The sequence below is a fragment of the Staurois parvus genome, unplaced genomic scaffold (assembly GCF_062004578.1).
Source record: "Staurois parvus isolate SC_StPar_1 unplaced genomic scaffold, SC_StPar_1.0 ptg000019l, whole genome shotgun sequence".
In the NCBI taxonomy this organism is placed as follows: domain Eukaryota; kingdom Metazoa; phylum Chordata; class Amphibia; order Anura; family Ranidae; genus Staurois; species Staurois parvus.
This window is the reverse complement of record NW_028317815.1, coordinates 1,919,133-1,943,931: the sequence shown is the minus strand read 5'-3', so window position 1 is coordinate 1,943,931 and position 24,799 is coordinate 1,919,133. Positions and strand designations below refer to the sequence as shown.

The window sequence follows — 24,799 nt, the reverse complement described above, 5'->3', positions numbered from 1 at the left end:
TAACATAGGCCTCTGTATGGCCTTTAATTGAAGCTGCTTACGCTCCGCCACTCTGCCATGGGCCTCTTGGGTATCCCAGAAGCTGCTCAGCGGGTCAGGGCAATAAAGCTCCCGGTTCGCAGGTTGTTCCGTCTTATGGATGGAAGTACGACGGTATATGATCTTCTTCGCACCCACGGCATCACCTCATAGAATCTCTGCATTGCATCTGCAATCACAACGCTGACTTCCCGGATCGCCACTCAGCCATTGGACTCTTGATAGTCGTCTCCCCACACTGCTGCTGGGGGGACTTTTTAACCTAGGCCTGTGTATGGCCTTCAATTGAAGCTGCTTCCGCTCCGCCACTCTGCCATTGGACTCTTGATAGTCGTCTCCCCACGCTGCTGCTGGGGGGACTTTTTAACATAGGCCTCTGTATGGTCTTTAATTGAAGCTGCTTACGCTCCGCCACTCTGCCATGGGCCTCTTGGGTATCCCAGAAGCTGCTCAGCGGGTCAGGGCAATAAAGCTCCCGGTTCGCAGGTTGTTCCGTCTTATGGATGGAAGCACGACGGTATATGATCTTCTTCGCACCCACGGCATCACCTCATAGAATCTCTGCATTGCATCTGCAATCACAACGCTGACTTCCCGGATCGCCACTCAGCCATTGGACTCTTGATAGTCGTCTCCCCACACTCCTGCTGGGGGGACTTTTTAACCTAGGCCTGTGTATGGCCTTCAATTGAAGCTGCTTCCGCTCCGCCACTCTGCCATTGGACTCTTGATAGTCGTCTCCCCACGCTGCTGCTGGGGGGACTTTTTAACCTAGGCCTGTGTATGGCCTTCAGTTGAAGCTGCTTCTGCTCCGCCACTCTGCCATTGGACTCTTGATAGTCGTCTCCCCACACTGCTGCTGGGGGGACTTTTTAACATAGGCCTCTGTATGGCCTTCAATTTAAGCTGCTTACGCTTTGCCACTCTGCCATGGGCCCCTGTACCGCCTCCTCTTGCTGCTGCCAGGTCCAGAGTGTGTCATGGGTCCCTGTACGGCCTCCCATTGCTGCTGACTTCATCGCCAGACTCTGCCATGTGCCACTTTCAGGTCTCCTTACACTGTTGGTGGGTTCCATTTTGTGATAGGGTGCTGTATGGCCTTTCATTGCTGCTGCCTCCACCGCCACCCTGCGCCATGTGCCTCTGTCGTCTGCTCACGCTGCTGACGGCTTCTGCTTTTTAACCGAGGCCTGTGTTTGGCTTCCGAATACTGCTGCATCCACCGCCACCCTGCGCCATGTGTCTCTGTCGTCTGCTCACGCTGCTGACGGCTTCCGCTTTTTAACCTAGGCCTGTGTATGGCTTCAGAATAATGCTGCCTACACCGCCACCCTGCGCCATGTGCCTCTGTCGTCTGCTCACGCTGCTGCCAGGTCCATACTGATTCATGGCCCCCTGTACCGGCTCCTCATAAACGTGGTTCAGCGGGTTTGCATCACTTAACGGAAAATCGTTGACAAACGCTGGGACGTTCAGTGTTGTGCGCATTAAGCCAGACACCAAAGGGCAGCACAGACCTGTTATTACTCGCTCAAGCATGGCTGAACAAAACCAGTCTCTACCACAAATTGGACCCAGACCTGCCCAGGGTCTCGTAAGTAGATTGCACGGAGGAGTAGAGTTCGTTATTGGAATTAACTGTGAGGGACTTTTAAACCTAGGCCTGTGTATGGCCTTCAATTGAAGCTGCTTCTGCTCCGCCACTCTGCCTTTGGACTCTTGATAGTCGTCTCCCCACGCTGCTGCTGGGGGGACTTTTTAACATAGGCCTCTGTATGGCCTTCAATTTTAGCTGCTTACGCTCCGCCACTCTGCCATGGGCCCCTGTACCGCCTCCTCATGCTGTTGCCAGGCCCGTAATCTGCCATGGGCCCCCGTACCGACTCCTCATGCTGCTGCCAGGCCCGTAATCTGTCATGGGCCCCTGTACCGCCTCCTCATGCTGCTGCCAGGTCCAGAGTGTGTCATGGGTCCCTGTACGGCCTCCCATTGCTGCTGTCTCCATCGCCACACTCTGCCATGTGCCACTTTCAGGTCTCCTCACACTGCTGGTGGGTTCCATTTTGTCAAAGGGGGCTGTATGGCCTCCCATTGCTGCTGCCTCCACCGCCACACTGTGGCTCCACACTCTGGTTTTGGCCCCGTGACTGCCCAAATGAGTGAAGTGTGCGGTGATTCTAAGATCGACGGCACTCATCTGCATGTCATACTGACTGACAGTACTATTTCTCTTCCCCAGCAGACTCCAAGGGCATTTAAATTAAAGGTACAGTGTTCTGCACTAATATAAAGGCTCTCTGAAGCCTAGAAACACCCTTTTTATAAGTTAAATTCGCAGCGAATATATTCGGCTCGAAGCAAATTTATTCCGCGAATTCGGCGAATCAGCCGAACCGAATTTTTGAATAATTCGCTCATCTCTAATTGTCACAGTTGGAAGATTGAAGAAGTGAGGAGTATTTGCACATTTTATAAGTTTATAATTTCTGGACTTTATTTTGGACTTTTTTGTATGTGGGACTTTTTGATGGACATTATGTTGATTATATGAGACTATGGTATATGTTTGTAGATTATGAAAAGGTAATTGGTTCATGCACTTTCAAGGGTGAAAGGTTGACTTTTCATGTGGGAAATTTAAGAGTTTTAATTTATTATAGCCTCTTCATAAGCATCTTTATATTCAGTTCTGCAACTTCATCGTATGTGCACAATGATCTCCATTTATTTTAATAGAAACGAGTATGGGGGAGTACTAAAACTCAGAAGACTATTTAGGATAAGCATCTAGGAATATGCAAACTGCATAAAAATATGTACACAACATATTTATCTTTATTTTTCCCTGTTTATTTCTAATATCTCTATAATTTTAAATTAGATGTAATAATGTATTTTACCAAATGAATGCTTACCTGTCAGAAAAAAGTAATGCATATTTTTTCATGACACACTAGAAAACTGAAAAGTTATCTAGCTCAAAATCAAAGCATTTTGGAAGCCACAAAAATGCTCTGCTCAGAGAGGGGCACAATGTTTGTAGATATGAAGTAGTTAATATTTCTAAACACTGTGGTCTGCAGTTATTGCAAGCTATTTTGACAGTGAAGAGATAAGATACTTACCAAGTAGTGCTTGCCCTAGGGCAGCTAATGGCCTATTTGAGTGAAGGGAATAGAAGGCCACTGTGCTTATTACTGCATTGTTTCGTTTTCGACTAAGTAATCATGTACTGGTTGTATAAAAAGTTTACAAAATCAGTTTATCTCTTTGCATCGTGGTCACACAGGTAAAATGACTCGTGATTATTCAAGCTGTGGACATTTTCTAATAGTCATGATGAATTTAATGTAGGAAAAATTGAAGATGATTTGGGATGTACCTGGTTGGTGCAAACTGGGTCACATATTTCTTCCTTGGTGCAGACAAAAAAAAAATCCATATTATCTGTTCTATTCTTTATTTTGCATAATCTATAAAACAGTGTGCTGTACATGGCATTCAAAAGTAATGGATCAACAACCAGCTAGGTAACATTTGTTCTTGTATGAATTTATGTAGTTGTGTTTAGGATTTTTTTTTTAATTCATATATACTGTTCACTCCTAGGCTGTTCATACAAATCGTTAGTAGAGTTAAATTTACACCTGATTTTGGGATTGTTTGAAATACTGGGCTGTGTAGAGGTCAGATAATCATAAGCAAATGTTATTGAATACAGACATTTTCCAGAATGTTGGATAATCTCTTGGATAAGAGATAGATACAGTTTCCTCTTTTGCTTGATGCATGAACAATGTTGAATGCTGCATCCATAAACTGGCCAAATTAATTCAAAGATTGCAGAGCACCTAAGCTGCTCAACAGTTGTTAAAACATGGGCAGATGTCTTACCACCTGTTTTTCTTGGTAAAAGATTTGCCTAGCCATGGCAGTTTTCACCTTTACTGAGATATGCAAATCTACCAAAAGTATTCACTCTCACCTTTTTATTATTTGCAGTTACACCTCAGTTGCAATATTAACACTGGCATCATATTCTTCCTTGTTATCATCATTACTGATCATGTGTAAAACTAAAGCATAATACGTGTTAGTATTATAGTGCAACAATTTCTCTAATTTTCATGAGATAAAGGGGACTGTTGATCATATATAGGCAATTTAGATACGCAAACATCTTGTGGTAATTAGAGGATGGATGGAAACAGAAACTAGAGTTTTGAAGATCTAATCAGACAAGAGTAGATGTTTATTCTGTGCCAATATCAGAGGGCAATGGGTCAAAATCCAGTGCCAGCCAAGTGTTCACCTTGCTTTATGGACTTAGCTGAATGGCACTCCCAGGTTGCAGTCTGATGGCTACAGATAGGTGGACAGGAAAAGTATCAAAACTAAGAGGTGCATTCAGATCAATGTCTGGAACTAGTGACAGGCTGGGCTTGTTTATCAATGTAGCAATCATTGTGCATAATACCTGGGTAATAACACAATCCATTTAAAAGCAGATGTAAAGTAGCTGATAATTGAGTTGATATTTAGACTATCAGATCAAACAGTATTGGGGAAAGTTTACACTTGGCTCCATATATTGAGCATATGCATAAAAAGGTGAGGATAAAAAGCCAAAGGCAAACCAGGACAGACCAGGCCACAAGATCCAAAGGCTGAGACAAAACATGACCCCATAAAACGGATGGCTATGGCCCAACACAGGAATTATTAACATGAAATCATAAATCAGAAACTGGCATACACTTAAGTATTGGGTAGTGGATTCAGAAGCAGACAAAACACACACTAGTTAAACTATGGTCACAGCTACACCAATCATTAGAGAAAAGAAAATCCTAATGAATTTCTGAGATGAGGTACAGGTAAATGGGCAAAGACACAGATTACATCCAGTTACAAGCAAATAGATAACAAGGAAAAAGTATGTATATTAGCTGACAGGAGGCAGAGAAAGTGCACAGACATGCACAATACAGGAAAAAACAGAATTATTATACTTTAGGTTGTGCTAAAGTACAATATAGTATGATAACTTAAGGGACTTAACTTGTAGGGTCTAGAAACCTCTCATCTGTGTTGAAAACAAATACTTACAATGTGTAGTTGACAGTAGGAAATAAAAGCTTCTAGAATTTGTTTTTTTCTGAAGGTTAAAAAAGTAGTCCATGTATCTTGGGAAATTTACATTAAAAAAAAGTAGAAATAATTAATTCCCATCTACGAAGATGTGTTTTAAACTGCAGTGATAACTGTAGGAATTGGTGCATAAAATGTTATGACTACCTCAAGGGAAACCCCTCCATCTGATAAAAATATGTGTTGTTGTAATTGATTGTTTAGTTTAACAAATAATGTCATATTCCATAATAAAGTCTGTAATACATTTATAAAAATTTTTAATAATAATAATTTTGAGAAATTTTGTTAGTTTGTGTTTTATAGATTATATTAGTACAATTCTAAAAATGTCATGAAAATATATTTGGAGCATTTGTCAATGTCATTATTTGCTCTGGGCATGTTATGTTAGGAGACAACTAGAAAGAAAGAAAATATTAAAAATTTATATGCAAGCACATGCAGTTATGCCATATAACTACATCCACAAATAATACACAGGTGATTATACAGCATAATAGCAATAATCCATTAAGCTGTCATTGGGTATGACAATACTGGAGATGAGAGAAAAACATTATGCTGTGAGGTGATTTACTAACGGGATTAAATTATTTTCCATTCCTACAAAGCTAAGTTAATTTCCTATTAAGTTAGATTTTAAGGCTAAACTACCTTGGTGAATTTTAGTTGCACTGCCTGAGTTTTACAAAAATTACATTTGATTGATGCCTAGACACTAAAACAATATTCTCCAACATTACTATGTATTTTAATTAGCCACATATAACTGTGGTGATGTGAATCTGTGCTGTTTATTGTTGAGCTATGTGACACCGTAACTGATATCATACAGTCGTCTCAGTAAATTCGTTTTTAGTAATTGATTTCAGCCCTAAAATTGGCATGGTATATATATATATATATATATATAATTTAGTTTTTTTTTATCTTATTACTATTTAATTTTGGGAAATTAATTAATTATGTGAAGGTGGAAATGTTAGACTCTTTCTCTTTACATAGTCATCTTCCTTAGCCTAAGTATATCTAAAACTTTTTTCATTTTGATTAGTGTAGGGGAGGGTGGAAAATGCTGTCAAGTTTTCTTTTCCATCTGATTCCTTATTACTTGCTTTTTTCTAGACTCAACAGGAAGTGAGAGGATACTTTTCCAATGTGATAGATATCTACTCTTAGACAGTTGTCACAGGAACAAGTGTCCCCATTGGAATAATTCTCTTCATTCCTATTCTGGTGATAACTATACATTTCGGATTTACCCTAAGTTTAATTCCCATTGACATTGATGATTGTGATAGTTAGAGAGAGTGAATTCTTTAACATTGACACAGACAGCAGTAATAACCCAACAGTGGTTATAATCCCTCACCACTCTATTTAAAATAAAGAAACGTTTTGCCATAAGCTATACTTTAAAAGAGGAGTGTGGGAATAAAAAAAATCCAGCTATACTCACCTGGATGACTGCAGCACCAATCCCAGCAGCAGCTGTCCTCCACTGTTGAGAGCTGACCAATCAAAGACTGATTGCTCAGTTCTAGGTCTTCACTGAGTAGAGAACCAGTGATTCTCAGTCATCAGCAATTTGCTCTGCCCCTTCAGCACTCACCGGAGCGCTGAGCTGTGGAGGGGTGGGTGCGGCTGGCTCAGGCACTCAGTGGCTCACTGAGAGGCTGAGACAGCTGCTGGTCCAGGCATCTGGGTGGATCCTGACTTTAAAGTCAGAGTCTTTCCAGAGCCTAGACTGGCTAAATGACATCAGCCAACAGCAGGCTTTAGACCCTACTTCTCCTTTAACTTCTTCTATCTGATTGGAAAAAGATACCCATAGCTGAGGTTGGAATGAATGGTAAACCTAGTAGAAGAGTAGCCAAAATAATGCAAAAGTAACCAAATATAATGCAAAAATGAAACTAATGCATTTAAATTAAAAGTAGTTATATATTTTAGTTTAAAATACTGTTTGATCCTATATTGTATGATTAGCAAAAGCTTGAAAACATTTTGCTGAAGATATTCTGAAAATAGTCGGAAATCTTCCAATTCGCAAATCAGTGTACTGATGTCTGTTGACAAGTCTGTGTGCTCAAACTGTACCTTTGTTAGTGGGCTCTTGTTTTGCTTTTTTGGTGGCAAACACATTTGCTTGTAATGTGGCTGTTTACATTGGAGACTGGATCTGGATTTAATAGTAGAGATTTTTTAAATCCAACTAATGTGTTTCTTTTTTGTCCTAGTACTTGTCAAAAAAGATGACCAAAACAGGTTAAATTGCCTATGTGGCTGTAGATAAATTAGGAACCAGCTGAGAATACCTAAATTGGGATTGTAGCTCCTTTCTTGTTTTTGCATTTTCTCTCCTGAAATATTTTGCTGTAAATGTTAAAATGTATTTATTTATTTTTTGTTTGTTTACTTTCATTGAAAATTTGGACACCCCTTTCCACATGGGAGTGATCTAGAGCTGGTTGATTAATTTAGACTGGCCATACATGGATCAAAATTTGGCCTGTTCAACAGGAACCAGCTGAATTTTGCTCTGTGTACCTCTCCCCTGATGGGGGATCCCATTATCAGATTACAAAGACGCAGGCATGGAGGATTTCCCCATTCACCTTAAATGTGTAGATGGGGAAATTGGCTCAGTTTTTTTTGTTCAGCAAGCTGCTTGAATGAAACAATTAGATTGTAAGCTCGAAAGAGCAGGGCCCTTGAACCCCTCGTGTTTTGTTTTGTTACTGTATTGTCTCATGTTCTGTCCCCCGCTATAATGTACAGCGCTGAGCAAACCTTTTAGCGCTATATAAATACTGTATAATAATAATAATTAGTATTGTATGGCCAGCTATACAGTCTAGCAGTGCTGGGCTAGCTTTCTTTACTGCTTAAAAAGATCCTTAACATTAAAGCCTTTATTAGGCAACAAAATAGAGTAAGGTCAACAAGTGGGCCTTCCACACTCCACTAAAAAAGGAATACCCCTGCAAAAGATACATTTTAAACATTTTAAAAACTGTATTGTCATCTAAGACGTGGATATTTGGAGCCAACCTTTTTTTTTTTTGTTAAATTACTGATATTGGAAAGGAAATAAGCAGATGGTTCATTTGGGTGCCTAGGGACTAAATGCACATGGCAGTGTATATTTAGGTTCTCATAGCATGTGAACTGGAAATATCAACATTAGTTGTTTATTGTAAGTAAAAACATAAATTGCAAGTTGAGTAAAATGAAGTAAACACATAAGAAGGTGACACATTTACTAAATTACATGTCAGAAGAATACTGCCATCAATTTTCAGACTACATTAGCCTAAAATGGCTTCTTCTATTTCTTTCATGCACAAAGTCACTTTTCTTTTTACATTTTCTGGCCCTGCAATGACATCTAGCTTGGGAACCATTCAATCTCCACCCATTTTTGAAAGACAATTTCTTCATCAGCATTTGCATCTGTCTGAACATTTCTGGGGTGAATTATATCTGGAAATTGTGATTTGGCTTTCTGTAGTTGTGAACTATGATCTATATGAAAATAGGCATGTTTATTGCTGTAAAGTGCATTTTAAACACTACTGCACAGTACAGAGATCATTCATTTTAGCTAATGACGTGTAATATTGTTCATTTTTGTCTGAATCACATTTGATATTGTTTTCATGGCCACTGACCTGAATTAGCCAAGGTATGCAGTGCAGGAAATGAGTCATGGTGAATTTAGAGTGCATTTACATCTGTTCTTTCAGTTTGTTTGCTTAAGCAATGCTGGCTGCATATTATGCGTATCCGGAAGACAAATTCAAATATTCAAACATGTTTTTTTGTCTTCTTTCTTTTTCAGGTGGACTTTATATAACGAGCCAGTAAAAAGATATGATTTGGAGGTGGATTATTTACTCTGAATTATTGAAGGACTTAACCAATAAAGTAACTTTTCCTCTTCTAATATTGCACATGGCGAATGTACTACATTAAACTTGATGTGCTAATTACAGATCTGTGGCTTTCTGAGAAAACTGCTGGTTATGTGCTAAACAGGCCTATTTTTGTGACTTCATGGGCACTGATGGTAGTATCTAATAAGTGTGGATTAAAAAGGTCTACATTGTTGTATAAAAAATTGCTACATTGTATTGTGGATCTTGAATATGTCTTCAGCAAGCATGGTTTTAGAGAGAAAACAGCTCAAGTCTGGTCATTGCATAATGTCAATGGCTATCCACTTGTACTACATTTTTACCTTGATGCAAGCAGCTGTTGGCCAGGAATATGCCCACTCCATTCGAGTAGAAGGGGACATTATACTTGGTGGCCTCTTTCCAGTCCATGCAAGAGGAGAACGAGGGGTGCCTTGCGGGGAACTTAAAAAAGAAAAAGGGATCCATAGACTGGAAGCAATGATGTATGCTGTAGATCAGATAAACAAAGACCCGGACCTTCTTCCAAACATTACATTAGGGGTCCGCATCCTTGACACCTGCTCAAGGGATACATATGCACTGGAGCAATCCCTAACGTTTGTGCAAGCTTTAATAGAAAAAGATGCTACTGATGTCAGATGCGCCAATGGGGATTCGCCAATTTTCACCAAGCCAGACAGAATTTCTGCAGTAATAGGAGCTGCAGCGAGTTCTGTATCCATTATGGTTGCTAATATATTAAGGCTATTTAAGGTAAGATTATTTTTGCTAAAGCCAGTGTTTCGAAGAGCTTTGTCTATGACTAACTGACTCTTTCCTTGAAGCAGGATAATTTATGCAAAGCATGCTTCTTTTAATGGTTTACATTGCCAAGCTCTGAAGCAGCATGTGTTAGTAGAATACTGAAGTAAATGAAATGTTTGTCTGCCAGGAGCCTTTGCATTCTCACTTTCTTGTTTTAATGACCCATTTCCCCCTGTTAGTGCTGAAATCATCATTGTAGCAAGTGAATCTAATCTGGTGACACATAGTCATTTTGTACTTCTTGAAAAGATTTCTGCAACAAGATATGTTTTTCAGTTCCTCTTATAACCTCATCCAAACAAGTAACACCATTAACAAAATACATTGATCAATAAAGCCAGTAAAGAACATTGTGTGCGTTGTGCCAGACAGAGATATGTAGATTAAATGAGGATCCTTTATGATGCATGAGTCAAATGTAATACTCTTATAACCTCTGTGTAATTTATTTTTATAGCAACTGTGTCATAAGCAAAAGTATCACATCTTTCAGATGTGTGATGGCATATTAAAAAGTTATCGACACCTCTTTTCATGATTCACAGTGTTTATATGAAAAACGGATGTGTACTATTACAGCTTGGGTTCGTTTTTCCTATTTAAAGAATAATTCAGACTTTAGTAATAACCAAGGGATGGGCTAGTATTGCTTCAGTAATATTTTTCTTAAATGTTTGTCTTCACTTTTTTATTATAATTTTGCCTGAGCAGAATAAATGTAATATTCTCTTTAGAATTATGAAGCCTTGCATAAAGCAAACTTCTAGTATAAAATGGTTTGCAACTATTTAGCCTGATGTGCAGCAATCACATAATTTTGTTTATATACAGCTTCTTACTCTCTCATAAGTATGCCAACTTTTAAAGTTTTTTTCTGAGTGTGCTTTTTGCCAGTGCGCCACTTTCCAAGCTATAATCTGCATGCATACACTATGATGGAAGATGCAAGGTGGAATAGTTATATATGTACATTACTAGGCACTAGCAAATAGTGACAGATAGAGTTCAGCCTAAAGGGGTACTTTTTGAATATTTTTATGTTTGTAGCTATAGCATGGGGCTTAGAGATGCTGAACTGTGAGAGTTATGTACTGTTAGGCACAAGATTTTAGCATTTCCTATTAAAGTGCAAACCCAAGATCTGCATATATCTGTACTAACTAAGCTGAATAAAAAATGTATCATCTTTTAACCAAATAAAGTGCTCTCAAAGCATATATAAGGCACTTCTGGTTGCTTTCATGAAGTTTCCAGAGTTCCTAGTAGGTTCAAAATCAAACTAAAATTCCAAGCAGCATACTAACACCTGTGTCCAGCCCCTTTTCCAACCATGTACTGGACTGTGGAGATGCCACTCATACGTAGAGGCCAATGGGTGGACGTTGAAGGGAATTAAAAATAATGCAATTGTGGAAGCTCTGGCTAGAATGTGCAGAATAGGTTCCCCAAGGGTTTACGCCTTTTGAATCCTATTTCAGATGTGTCCAGACACCTGTAGATCCCTACTGTACAGTCTGGGTCAATTTACCATTTTCAAAGACAAAATACTGTAGGTACAGTTTAAATATAGATAATTTAAAGTGCAGTTGTGTCTTTGCATCCACATTAGGATAGTACCTACTTTACGCTTGTTATGTTTTTCAATTCACACAACAGAACAAAAAGTACCTAAAAGTGGCCACTCACTCTTTTCTTAAAAGGCCAATATGGAAAAATCCTACTTAACTTTCCCCTTCTATGAAATGTTTATGAGAGCCTTCCAGTGTTATGTTTACCCTAGTTAACCCTGTCTCTACTATTCTGGCAGATCCTCTTTGTCAGTTGTGAGCTAGATATGTACACTGTTAGTCCTATTAAAGGGTTAGGAAAATCAAGGTGTGGGTTCTGCATTATATGATATCATAGTTTTAATACAATCCATCCCTCAAATGTAACTAAATAAGCAAATTGCAAGTTATTCTGTACAATACATGCTGCCTACATATTATGTGCAGGATCCTTCTTCAAAGAAAGGTAATCATTTTGAATAAATTATTTTTATGTATTTAAATATTTTTATCTAAGATGGAAATATACTTTAGGAGTAACCCGTGATTATACTGCAGTCATCAAACAATTACTAAGGTATATGGATTAATTTGTTTTTAAACATAAAAACAGTGTTATCTGTCATGATGTATTTCAGATGACAGTGGAATTCAGAGTGTATCTTGAATGGCTAAGGTTATGAATCAATAATTGCTAGAACACTGTAATTTTAGGTATCCCCGCATGCTGTAATTTAATACACAATGTCTACTGTGGCTGTTATAATGAAATAGGAAGCTGATGTGGATCTCAATGAAAGGAATAGGACATACTTTGGCTCCTGCTAGTCTGTGTCTATTTACCGTTGATATACTCTAAGGTTTCTACCTCATAACTTGGAATGCTAGAATGTTTCGAGGCACATTTTGCCAGCCTTTCCGGCTTAGCTTGCTGTAACAAAGAACATGGCTCATAGACTCTGCTTTAATAGATAACGTCTTGTTTTCTGCCTGCAACCAGCTATTTCATTATAATCACAACTGGAATTCACTGCAGCAAACATACATCTAATTTTTGAAGTTATTTCGCAACAGAAATATATATATAAAAAAAACACGAAATAACTTCTGAAAAGTTTGCAGCATATTGAAAATCATGTATGGAAATTGAGGGTAAAGGAAAATGTAGCCAATGTCCCCAGTACCAACCAATAATCTGTGTGTTTCCTTTCTTTAACACAAAAGTAGGAAAGTCAAACATGGTATTTGATTTTTGCTGTGGGTAGCACCTTTACTTTATACCTTTCATCTAGTTCTATAAATAATCCCCACTGGGACTCATTTGTCAATTGTCATGAAGAGTATAAGCAAACATCATGAGTAAATTATAGGCAAAGCACCTGTGTTTGTCATCAGATAATTTCTTTTGTTCCTGATGATGTTTCTGTGGTCGGTATAAACTTCCACATTTGACAGTAATTTTATTTGTATAATTTGCAGGACATGACAGGTTAATTTTAAAGTACAATTTTGCAGTTTGTAGAGTTTGCTATTACATTAATGTGCAAGTATGCAAAGAATACTTGCACATTACATCACACTTACCTCTTAGTGTGCTGTGCGATTCTGCAGAAGTGAGACATCTGAGCTGGGAATGAGTCGGGGTGCACACTCTGCTACACGAGTCAGAGGCAGTATACACAAAATGAAAAAGCTAGGAGCAAGATGTAGAATTTTTTTGGCAGAGGAGTCATGCAAAAACACTACCCTCTAGTATTTTGTTCTTTTATTTGCTTCAGTAAAGCTTAAAAAAGAGTTTGTATAGTTTACTCAGAGCAACTAATTGGATTAAAGTTGTCTTCTACTGTTTTTTTGCTGTGAGTTTGAATCAGACTGGTTGCAAGCAGTCATAGCGAAATGAGGCATGTTGTGTTTCTAAAATTAAATCACAAATTTTCTTTGTATAAAGAACTGTAGTTTTACATGATAACTAGGTGTTGAATGTGCTGAATGTGTATGCAAATTATGCCTTTTTGCTAAAATAGTTTGGCTTGGCTTATGGCCAGTACCAAAGGCAAAGTTGCCAAAATTTGCCTTACTATCCATTTGATATTGATTGTGCCTGTATATTTGGACATACAGTGGTAAGGCTGGAACAGGGAGCAGAAATAAGCCACTGTCCACCAACCAGTGAAGGAAAAGACATTTCCCCATATCTCGCTGGGTGAAGATATGCTGGCTTGTACCCCAGCCAAGTGAATATTTGAGTCTTAATCAGAATAGGACCTGCAGTCGGTGACAGCTGTTGGGTATTATGAAGAATACATGTTCAGACCTGCACTCCCATCTCCTGTAGTGAAGTTTTCCAGCATCAATTTAATTGGTAGCTTTGAGATATGTTGTTACTGAATGTGGAGAGCCACAAAAGAATGCAATACTGGAAGAATTTCTTCGGCCAGGTCCAGATAGGGAACAGCTAGCTATATAAATCTTAGCATCTATCACTGACTACAGGGCCCACCAATAAAAATCCTAATAGGGAAATATCTCTTTTTCTGTCTCTCACCCTATCAGCTCCATTTCTTTTATTCCCCCTTCCACAGTCAGGTCTCTTTGCCTCCTCTTTTCCCCTCCTTTGCAATCCAGTCTTATTGCTTCTTTCTTCCTCTCTACTATAATACAGTTTAACTGCACCTCTCACCCACGTCACAAACACACAAGTCCTTTAGGACAGCCCTTAAAGACGGATCCCAGATGAATTTTAAGTTTGTACAAAAAGCTAGCAGTGCATATAAGAGAGAACATTTTAGGAAATTATTGCCCCCAACAAACACCAATACTCACATTTATGTTCTACCTATGCCCTTGTGTCTGACTGTTGTTAAACAGTTGAGCACCAAGCAGGGGCGGACTGACCATTCAAGCACTCGTGCACTGCCCGAGGGCCTGGGGTCAGTAGGGGGCCCCATGAAATGCCACTGGTACCTTTTTTATAGGCTTTTTTGGGTGTGTTGTGTGTGTGCAAGGATACAGAGGCCCCATGATCCCTTATTGCCCAGGGGTCCCATGAGTTGTCAGTCCGTCCCTGGCACCAAGGATTTTATAAAGAGATGTCACAGGACATTTTATTTACTTTCAGACATACAATACTGTCTCTGATTGAAACCTTATATGGCCTCATACAGAAGGAAGGGAAGCGAGAGGTGTGGATCATTACTCTAACATATTTATTTGTGTGTAAATTTCAGCTTGAGCTACTGAACTCTGTAAAGAACAGGTCTTTTACAACAGTAGGTAAGGTAAACTAAAACATGTAAAAATAAGCTTAAAGCTTAATGTTTAGGCTGAATATAATAAAATAATATATAAGTAGGTAATATTCATTTATCTGACTGAAAAAAGTAAACAATGTTTTTTACAATTTTATGTTTGTACTTACCATACTAAATAAAGAAAGAACCATTATAAAACCACAATACTTTCAAATTTACATGTTACTTGTGTACTGATTATTACTGATTTGAAAGATTGCAAACATATATTAGGCAACATAAATTCAAAGGGAACTTAAAGTATCTTATGGTGTTAGACAAACCTTGGCCTCTGTCATCACTAAAGCCCAACTCCAGTTTCTAATAAAATGTAAATTGAAACTAAGGTCCACAATACTTACATCTCCTTGTCCTTCATTGGTTCAATGTTCCTCGCTGGCAGTGGCATCTTCACACTCCTGCACATATGCCTGAGTTCAGGGCTCTTGCTGCAATGCTCTTTTGGTCACTGGCTCCCACATATTCAGTGTTCTGAGATCTAGTCCTCTTCTGGACCTGTGAGCCCAAAAGGATGATGCAAAGAACAAACCGTGTTATTATGTGATTCTGTTCTCTGCAACATTCAGGACCCACCTACCACAGGAGGGAAAAGAGGAGGAAGAAGACCTGTGTTGTCACAAGACTATAGTGAAGCCCCCAGCAAATTGGATCATGCTTTGCTGGTTTTTTTGCCTTCCTCTGGATCAACTGTGGGTATAGAATTATAACTTTTTGTATGGTTGGTTGGATGGAATTTTGTCTTTTTTCAGCCAGACTATGTAAGTATAAATGCTACAAGGAATTTGGAGGGGGGTATTTGGCTTTTTCCTTTGCTATAGCAAACATGAGTTTGTTTTAAATTGAAACTCCAGTCTCTGAAATTTGTAGTAGAAGTGAACAGGGTGGCTGTGAAGCTTCTTGATCGCCTCTGAGGTAGAAATGGCACCCTCTCTCCCCAGTGGTTTTAGGGCACTGAGCAATAATTATGAAAGAAAAATACAACGCCTGATCTCTCCCCTGTGGTGTAAAACCATAAGCGTTCTGTTATAAGTTTACATCTTTTAGATTCTGTCTGGCTATGGAGTACTTTGATGGAGTACATTCTGTACTCAGTATACTGTCTTCTGAGGCGCAGTAAAGGGGAGACATTAGGGCTATAATGACCCCCGGATGTCTCCATAAAGAAGACCAGTCACCGACACAATTCTATCACAAAGCCCCCCCCTTAAGTAAAAAAAAATATATGCCAAGTGTTCAACAAATATTAGGAGTCCAAATAAATAGAAAACAACCTGATGTATACTTATACTATAAGATTGGACTCTATTTGGGAAATACTATTGGAAAAACTCCAGTAAGGTTGTGCAAAACCCATGCACCAAGTCTACTATGACCTAAAACCTTTAGCTTTTATTCAACAGCTATATAAACCTATATTATGGAAAATAAAAGGAAGTCATAAAAAAAACTGCCTGATGTGTAGCCTTTTAAGGCAATGTAGGACTAGTATATAAATCTGAAACAATAGAAAATATATACAATATAAAAATCTATACAACTACCTTCATTTTACAGAGATAGGCACAGTACCTCAACAAACAGCAGTTGTAGTTTTATCTGTGGTTGATCAATCTTATTGTCTGAGTGGAGATGTGTACAGGGCAGGGTCAGTATCCTGACCACATCCCACTACTCACAGGCATGGACTGGTGCTAGGGGTCACTGTTGCTATTCAGAGGCTTGACTTCCTACTTGCAGTCAAATACAGCATAGTGCCCTTTCCGGCCTGGTAAAAATACTCTCCTAACAACCCACTATCACCGCCAGTCCATAAATATTTCCCTTAGTTCTCCTGTAGCTAGATCCACATTGTCTTTATAGACTAAGTGCCCATAAAATTAAAAATAAATAAAATGAATTAAAAACCACAAATATCCCTTAACCCAACATGTTTCACCTCTAAGCAAGTCTTCATCAGAGGTGTAAAGTGTGTAAATGTGTTTAAAGAAAGCATGTGCTTTCTTTAAACACAGATATTTTGATAATTCCATGAATGACAAAGTGAGAGGGGTCATTTTAGAGCCATATTTACAGTTTATTTTAGATATAGCCTGTTGCCGTTTTGCAACTTATACAATTTTAGGCCTGACATACAGTATTTGGTATCTCATCTTTTATACATTACATAACATTGGAGATTAATATGTGTTTGTGTGCACTCAAATTTATTATTATTATTTATTATTTTCTAACTTTTTTTTACTGAAAACTTAGCTTTGATAAATAGTTGCTGAAATAGTTTTATTCTACAGGTTCACTGCTTTTAGAAAGTATTTTAATTTGGGGAGGGAATGTAATAAGTATTCTTTAAGTCAAAAATGCTCTTTTTTAGCTCATGTGTAAAAATAAATAAATAAATAAATTACGAGGCAAGAGAGGAGATTACATAGGGGGAACTTTATATGAGTATGCATTATCATGCTTTTAGTGCCAAGTCATCATATTCTATCTTTAAATATATTGACAAATGTTTATATTACTATAAACTTTTCACTAAAATGCATGATATTCAATCTTTGAATGGAAAATTCAACAGATTTTTGGGGAGGGCAGACCAGACACAGTCCTGTAGAGTCGTACATGTTCAAAAGAGATTATGTATTGCAATGCCTATCTATCTATCTATCTATCTATCTATCTATCTATCTATCTATCTATCTATCTACAGTTGCAAGAAAAACTATGTGAACCCCTTGGGATTATGTGGAGTTTTGCATGAATTGGGCATAAAATGTGCTCTGAATGTCATGTAAGTCACAACAATAGAAGAACACAGTCTGCTGAACATAATACTACACAAACATTAGATGTTGCCATGGTTTAATTGCACATAACATGTAAACATTCACAGTGCAGGGAGGAAAAAGTATGTGAACCTTTGGACTTAATACCTGGTTGACCCTCCTTTGGCAGCAATAACCTCAACCAAACGTTTCCTGTAGTTGCAGATCAGACCTGCACAATGATCTGGAGTAATTTTGGACCACTCCTCTTCACAAAACTATTTCAGTGTAGCAATATTCTTGGGATGTCTGGTGTGAATCGCTCTCTTAAGGTCATGCCACAGCATTTCAATCGGGTTGAGGTCAGGACTCTGACTGGGCCACTCCAGAAGGTGTATTCTGTGCTTTTGCAGCCATTGTTTTGTTGAATTACTTGTATGCTTTGGGTCATTGTCCTGTTGCATCACCCATCCTCTGCGGAGATTCAGTTGGTGGACAGATGGTCGTACATTTTCCTGCAAAATGTCTTGATAAACTCTGGAATTCATTTTCCCATCAATGACAACAATCCGTCCAGGCCCTGAGGCAGCAAAGCAGCCCCAAACCATGATGCTCCCTCCGCCATGTTTTACAGTGGGGATGAGGTTTTGATGTTAGTGTGCTGTGCCTTTTTTTCTCCACACATAGTGTTGTGTGTTCTTCCCAAACAACTCAATCTTGGTTTCATCTGTCCACAGTATATTTTGCCAGTAGTGCTGTGGAACATCCAGGTGCTCTTTTGGAAACTTCAAACGTGCTGCAATATTCTTTTTGGACAGCAATGGCTTCCTCCGTGGTGTCCTCCCATGTACTCCATTCTTGTTTAATGTCTTCCTTATTGTAGATGTGCCAACAAAAATGTTAGCATGTGCCAGAGATTTCTGTAGGTCTTTAGCTGACACTCTGGGATTCTTCTTTACCTCATGCAGCATTCTGCGCTGTGCTCTTGCAGTCATTTTTACAGGACGACCACGCCTAGGGAGAGTAGCAACAGTGCTAAACTTTCTCCATTTGTAGACAGTCTGTCTTACCATGGACACATGAACATCAAGGCTTTTGGAGATACTTTTGTAATCCTTTCCAGCTTCATGCAAGTCAACAATTCTTGATCATAGGTCTTCTGAGAGCTCTTTTCTGCGAGGCATGGTTCACATCAGACAGTGCTTCTTGAAACCAGTAAACCCAAGACAGGTGTGTGTTTTTTAAGGGCAGGACAGCTGTCAGCAACACATCCAATATCATCACACTGATTGGAGTCAAGGTTAGCTCACTCCTGGCTCCAATTAGCTCTGGGAGAAGTCATTAAGCTAGGGCCTCACATACGTTTTCCTCCCTGCACTGTGAATGTTTACATGTTATGTGCAATTAAACCATGGCAACATCTAATGTTTGTGTAGTATTATGTTCAGCAGACTATAGTCTTCTATTGTTGTGACTTAGATGACGTTCAGAGCACATTTTATGCCCAATTCATGCAAAACTCCACGTAACACCCAAAGGGTTCACATACTTTTTCTTGCAACTCTATCTATCTATCTATCTATCTATCTATCTATCTATCTATCTATCTCTCTCTCTATCTATCTATCTATCTTTCTATCTTTTTCCGTCTATTAAGCTACTGCAGCTATGTCTGTCTGTTCATTTTATACATGTCTACAATTGTTTTCCATATGGAGATAAGTTAAAAAGTTGGTTTTTTTTGGCATACAGAAAAAGTTTTGTAGATTCATGGAGCATAGTCCTGGCAGTTTTATGGCTTATGAAGCAATGACAGATTGAGGTACAGTAGTGATCTGTGGAAAGAAATGCAAAAGCTGGGATCACAAGAATGATTCTCATGGGGTGTCATTTCCCAGAGTTATCAGGAATTTGTGGCAAGGCTGTGTATTAGGATAACATTGCTCTGTTGAAACCTTGGCAGCTTTTCATCTGTTCCTTTCTGAGCACGAGTATCAGATCCTACACTGCACAAGATTTGCGAGTTTTATACCATAGCTTGAGGGGCTATCTTGGGATTATTGTGTGCTGCAAGAAACCAAGACTGAAAGAAAAATCCTACAATGTCCAATAAGCCCTAGAGAAATTACTTAGCTTGTTCAGGCATGCCAAGGTGTACAAAAAGAGAGAGATGAGATTAAAATGCTCCAGCTGGTTGGCTGTCTTTATTCTCTGTATTATCTTTAATCTTCTATTTCTCTGCAATAAATACACTGGGAAACAAAATTATTTATTTTTAATTGTGTACTGTTTTTGAAGCAACAATTGTTAAATAATATATTACAAACAATCTAATGAGGGGTCATAATAACTGCTACCACTGCTTGTTTCCTGCACATATTTTACTGGCAAGGACATTGGTGAAGAGTTAATTAAGAAACTAAACTGCAAACTGTACCCTGAATTAGTAGTGAAGCTGGAAACAGAGATGGGAATGAGACTATGATTTGTCTCAAATACCAGCAATTTGTCTTCTGAAACCATGACAGCCAACGCCTAATTTCCATTATGCAACGCAATGGCAAAGAACGTTCCACTGCAGTCTTGATCAATATAGGGTCACATGGTGCCTCCTCTGGGAAAATCTCCTATTTACCCATGTAATTGATGTAGCACAGTTTCCTGCAAAAGAAGGAGACATCTCCTTTAGATCTAATTATGGGCTGTAGCTAAGTACGTTTTTGCTAAAAGGAAAATTCTATATTTCAAAAACAAAAAAATGTTGTTTTCTCTGTTTTATTTGCCAGGGGCCATGTTTTGCAAAAAAAGAGCTCCAGTGAAATCTGAACATTGATCTGATGCATAGCTGTCTCATTAAATTTTCCTGTAAGCATATGTGTCTGTGTTCTTGTGTTAATTAGGTAATGTACATATTATAAATCAGGGACAAAACAGACAGCTGTAATCGTGAGACATCAGCGCATATAATAAAAAGAATAGTTTCTGATTATTTCCCTCTGATCTCTTGATAATACTTAGCAATAAAAAAGCCAATCTTAAAGAAATCCATAACTGAACTGTGTAACCTGTTATAAATTATAGCTTAAAGGGGAGTGTAAATATTTTATTTCTTTATGTATTATGATCCGAAATAATAAAATACACCTTTCATAATTTTTTTGGGGTAAACATAAAACAATGTAATTAAATATTTGTATTTAATTTCTTGGCTAGCTTGTGGACCTTTGGATACATTTCATATGTTTAAAGCCTGTTGTTTACAGAGTTCAGTAGGTTAAGCTTTGACTGACGTGTGTTCTTTAGAAAATTAAAAATGTTCTGTGACACGGTTCTGTGTCATGGGGTAACTCAGTACTACATTTTTATTTGTAAAGTAAAGACATAACCTAAATAGTAAAATACTGGTATTATTATTATATTATTATTATTCAGGATTTATATAAAGCCAACAATGTGTGCAGCGCTTTACAACATGAGGGCAGACAATACAGTTACAATACAATTCAATATACAAGGAATCAGTGGGTCCTGCTCATTAGAGCAACAAAAATCAGTTTACAGCTATAAACTTTAAAACGTTTGAATTAAAATTAATCAAAAATCATTATAAACTACCTTTGAACAAAGAAAAAAAAACACAATTTCTGTAATAAAGAAACAAACCACCCAAAGTGAACAATGAATATTTCTAATTTCTATCTATTTATTATGAACATATTGATGTAGACCTTTCCACGGCATCTTTAAAGCTGCTAAGTGGAAAGGTGTACCCTTTTTCTGATCACCATATCAGTCCCATTGTTATATTAAGAAATTATGTTGCACCAACATTCTATTATGCAGCCAATGTTGTTTGAAATTATCTCACTTAAAGATGGAATGTCTTCTTCAGGCATTGCCAATAATTTCATTTCAAGCTCTGTGCAGAAAATGCAGTGAGCCACTCACCTGATCTGGGGTATCTGCAAAGCTGTGTGCTCAAACACAGTTTTGTTACCAATAAATCCAAAAATCTGATTTTATTCTTCCTAAATACATCATGGCTAGCTGCAGACTGAAATGGAAAGGTCATTTAAGTATATTTTTCTATCTAATAAACAGCATAAAATTAAAAGAGAAACGCAATGGAAATTTTAAATTTATAAGTAAATATGTTTTAGTTAATTTAATTTTTTTGATTGCTTTGCTCTGAATAGCAGTGGCTGTTATGAGGTAATGGGCTATGTTTACTAGACATGAATGCAGGAAAGCATCTGATGCTCATATTGGTGCATCATTCTTCCCATATTTACATTACTCTTGCTGGGGTAAGTAATATAAAGCAATAGGGAGCTGCTTCCCATATGTAATATCCATTGTTTTGGCTGCCATGCTGGATTGTCCTGTCCATTGACTGCCATAATGTATTTTAAGTGTTTTTTTTTTACTACATGAAAGATGTTGATGATTTATTCAATTTACCTAATTCACATACAAGACCTCTACTTGACTGTTTCATGCATGATAATGACCTGATTTATAAGTTAAGTTGGGTTTAAGGGGAAAGCCCACTCTGAGGGACCTCCACCTTAAACCTTTGGTCTGTAGAGAAAGCACTGAAGCACGATGTAGCTAATTCAGTTCAGTCAGTAATGACATGAAAAAATGTTTAGCATCTTAAAAGACATTAGGTGATGACAAGATCCCTTTAATAAGACATTGGCTTGTACTAGATCTGATTTATAGAGAGCAGCATATGTAGGAAGTGTTATCAGCTAGTTTAGATGGCTGATGATAACCTACGATTAGCTTCAAAGTCAAATAAGTCAATAGGTATCTTGTATCCTTCAAGATATTAAGTATCACTAAATGAATTGCACATTACTAGAGCAAGCCTTGCAGACTTTATTCATAAGGCACTAAAATGTGCCTTACATGCATTTTCATTATCTATATGTATGTGGGCTTTAAAAGAAAAGATCATCTGTGCTTCCTGCTCTACAAAGGAATATTTCCATGCAGCCCTTGTAATCATGCAAACACAGCAGCTTCTCTTGTGTTTAGAAATTCATCGTCTCAGCATTTATATTTTCCACTTGTAGGGCAATACTAGAGAATGCAATACACATTTCATCTAATCTTGTTACTGTTTTACTGAGCAAATCTCCGATGTAGTCACAAGCTTTCTGTACTTGATCTCTCTTTCTATAAGCAGACTTTTTAATTCTGTGTTTTTTTTTCTTTTTTTTATTGCTGTGTTTAATAAACCAAACACTGCAAATGGAGACTATTTCTGGTACAATTAGTGCACAAGTTCTTTGTCTTAGAGTGATCCAGATAGTGTGTATTGGTTTCTAGGGCCACTGTTGTTTGACTTTTAAGTCAACCGGATTAAACTAGATCTTAAGTGACCTTGGCATCCTTCTCAATTAACTGATGTGAAGGGTTGCTTTAGGTCATTACACTCTACATTATTTGACAACAAGCAGGTGCTTTTCCACTTGTTGCAATATTGCTTATTTCATTATGTTTCAAGAATGTTGATGAATGATGTGATGACAACATAATAATCTTTTCTTATTGACTTTTATGAACGATAACCCTATGCAAATAACATATACTATATCTAAACCTATACGTTTGATTTACCACAAATAAAGCATTGATACTTTTACACATGTTAGCAATAAATATTTTCAACAATCATTACTTTGTTAAAAATTCTAGGAAATCATTTTGAATTCTCTCAACTGTGTTTTTGTTTCCTTAATTTAAATGTAACCAATTCATAATTATGGATGTGCTAATCAAAAGCAGCATACCTCTCTTCATAAGAAAAACATTTATTCCAGGTTTCTTAAATTTACATTTTGGTTGACTCAATATACAACAAAAAGTAATCCTCTGGTTTTTGAATATTTAGAGTCATGATCAAGTCTGAAAGGTAAACTATACATTTTGCACCTGGTGATTGAAAAGCAGCTATTATACTGTAGATCTATGGTCTTGCATGTGCCATGCAGAGTAAAACAGTAGGTACAGTTTGAGATGGCATCCTTGACTTTTGCTTGCTGCCCTGCTGTTCAATATACCCATTGAAAGGAGGAGAAGAAGCCCTCTATAATCTCCAATTTGCTCTATCCTGAGTTTACACAAGGCTTATGGGGGTTGAAGGATTATGTAGCAGTACTGGGTGCCTGGGAGGTTAATGACCAATAGTTAGTGATTGGAAGGATGTTAAATTGCATGCTGTCCTATACATTGAAGCACTAGGGGTGTCACTTTGCTTCCCAAGGTGAACAAGCAGGAGGGTAAAGGGAAGAAATAGTGAGAGCAGCAGTTGAGACTGGCTTTAACCACTTGCCTATAGGGCATTTATACACCCTTCCTGCCCAGGCCAATTTCCAGCTTTCAGCGCTGTCACACTTTGAATGACAATTGCGCGGTCATGCAACACTGTACACATATGAAATTTTTTTCATTTATTTGTGACAGATAGAGCTTTATTTTGGTGGTATTTAATCACCTCTGGGTTTTTATTTTTTCTTAAACAAACCAAAAACCACTGAAAGTTTTGAAAAAAAAATGTTTTTTCTTAGTTTTTGTTATAAAATTTTGTAAATAAGTGATTTTTCTCCTTCACTGATGTGCGCTAATGAGGCTGCAGTGATGGGCACTGATAGGCTGCACTGATGGACACTGATAGGTGGCACTGATGAGGAGGCACTTGTAGGTGGCACTGATGGGCATTGACAGGCATCACTGATGGGCACTGAAAGGCAGCACTCATATATGGCACTGATAGGCGGCACTGATAGCCAACACTGACTGGCACTGTTAGGCGGCACTGACTGGCACTGTTAGGCAGCACTGATAGGCAGCACTGATGGGCACTGGTAGGCAGCACTGATGCACACTGATAGGTGGCACTGATTGGCAGCACTGATAGGTGGCACTGACTGGCATTGATAGGTGGCACTGATGGGTGACACTGAAAGGCAGCTCAGATGGGCACTGATATGTGGCATTGATGTGCACTGGTAGGCACTGAAATGTGGCATTTATGTGGCACTGATGGGCACTGGCAGGTGGCATGGACGAGCACTGACAGCTGGCACTGCTGGGGTTACACAGATCATCAGGGCACACTGATCATCAGTGCCCTGATGATCAGTGCACATGTCCCCTCTGAGGGATGCCGATTATCGGCTCTGCTCTCCTCTCGAGCTGTCAGCATGACAGCTGGTGAGGAGAGAAATGCCGATAACCGGCATTTCCCT

At 38.3% G+C, this 24,799-nt stretch overlaps 1 protein-coding gene across 1 annotated transcript in view; it reads left to right on the top strand.

Moving 5' to 3' along the window:
• The window catches only part of GRM8 (glutamate metabotropic receptor 8), a 1,278,142-nt gene that overhangs the window by 68,409 nt on the left and 1,184,934 nt on the right, over positions 1-24,799 (top strand). Inside the window, exon 2 of the mRNA XM_089684442.1 lies at positions 9,038-9,869. Coding sequence (XP_089540568.1) covers positions 9,345-9,869 — 525 coding nt within the window. The 5' untranslated portion in view covers positions 9,038-9,344. The remainder of the gene's footprint in view (positions 1-9,037; positions 9,870-24,799) is intronic.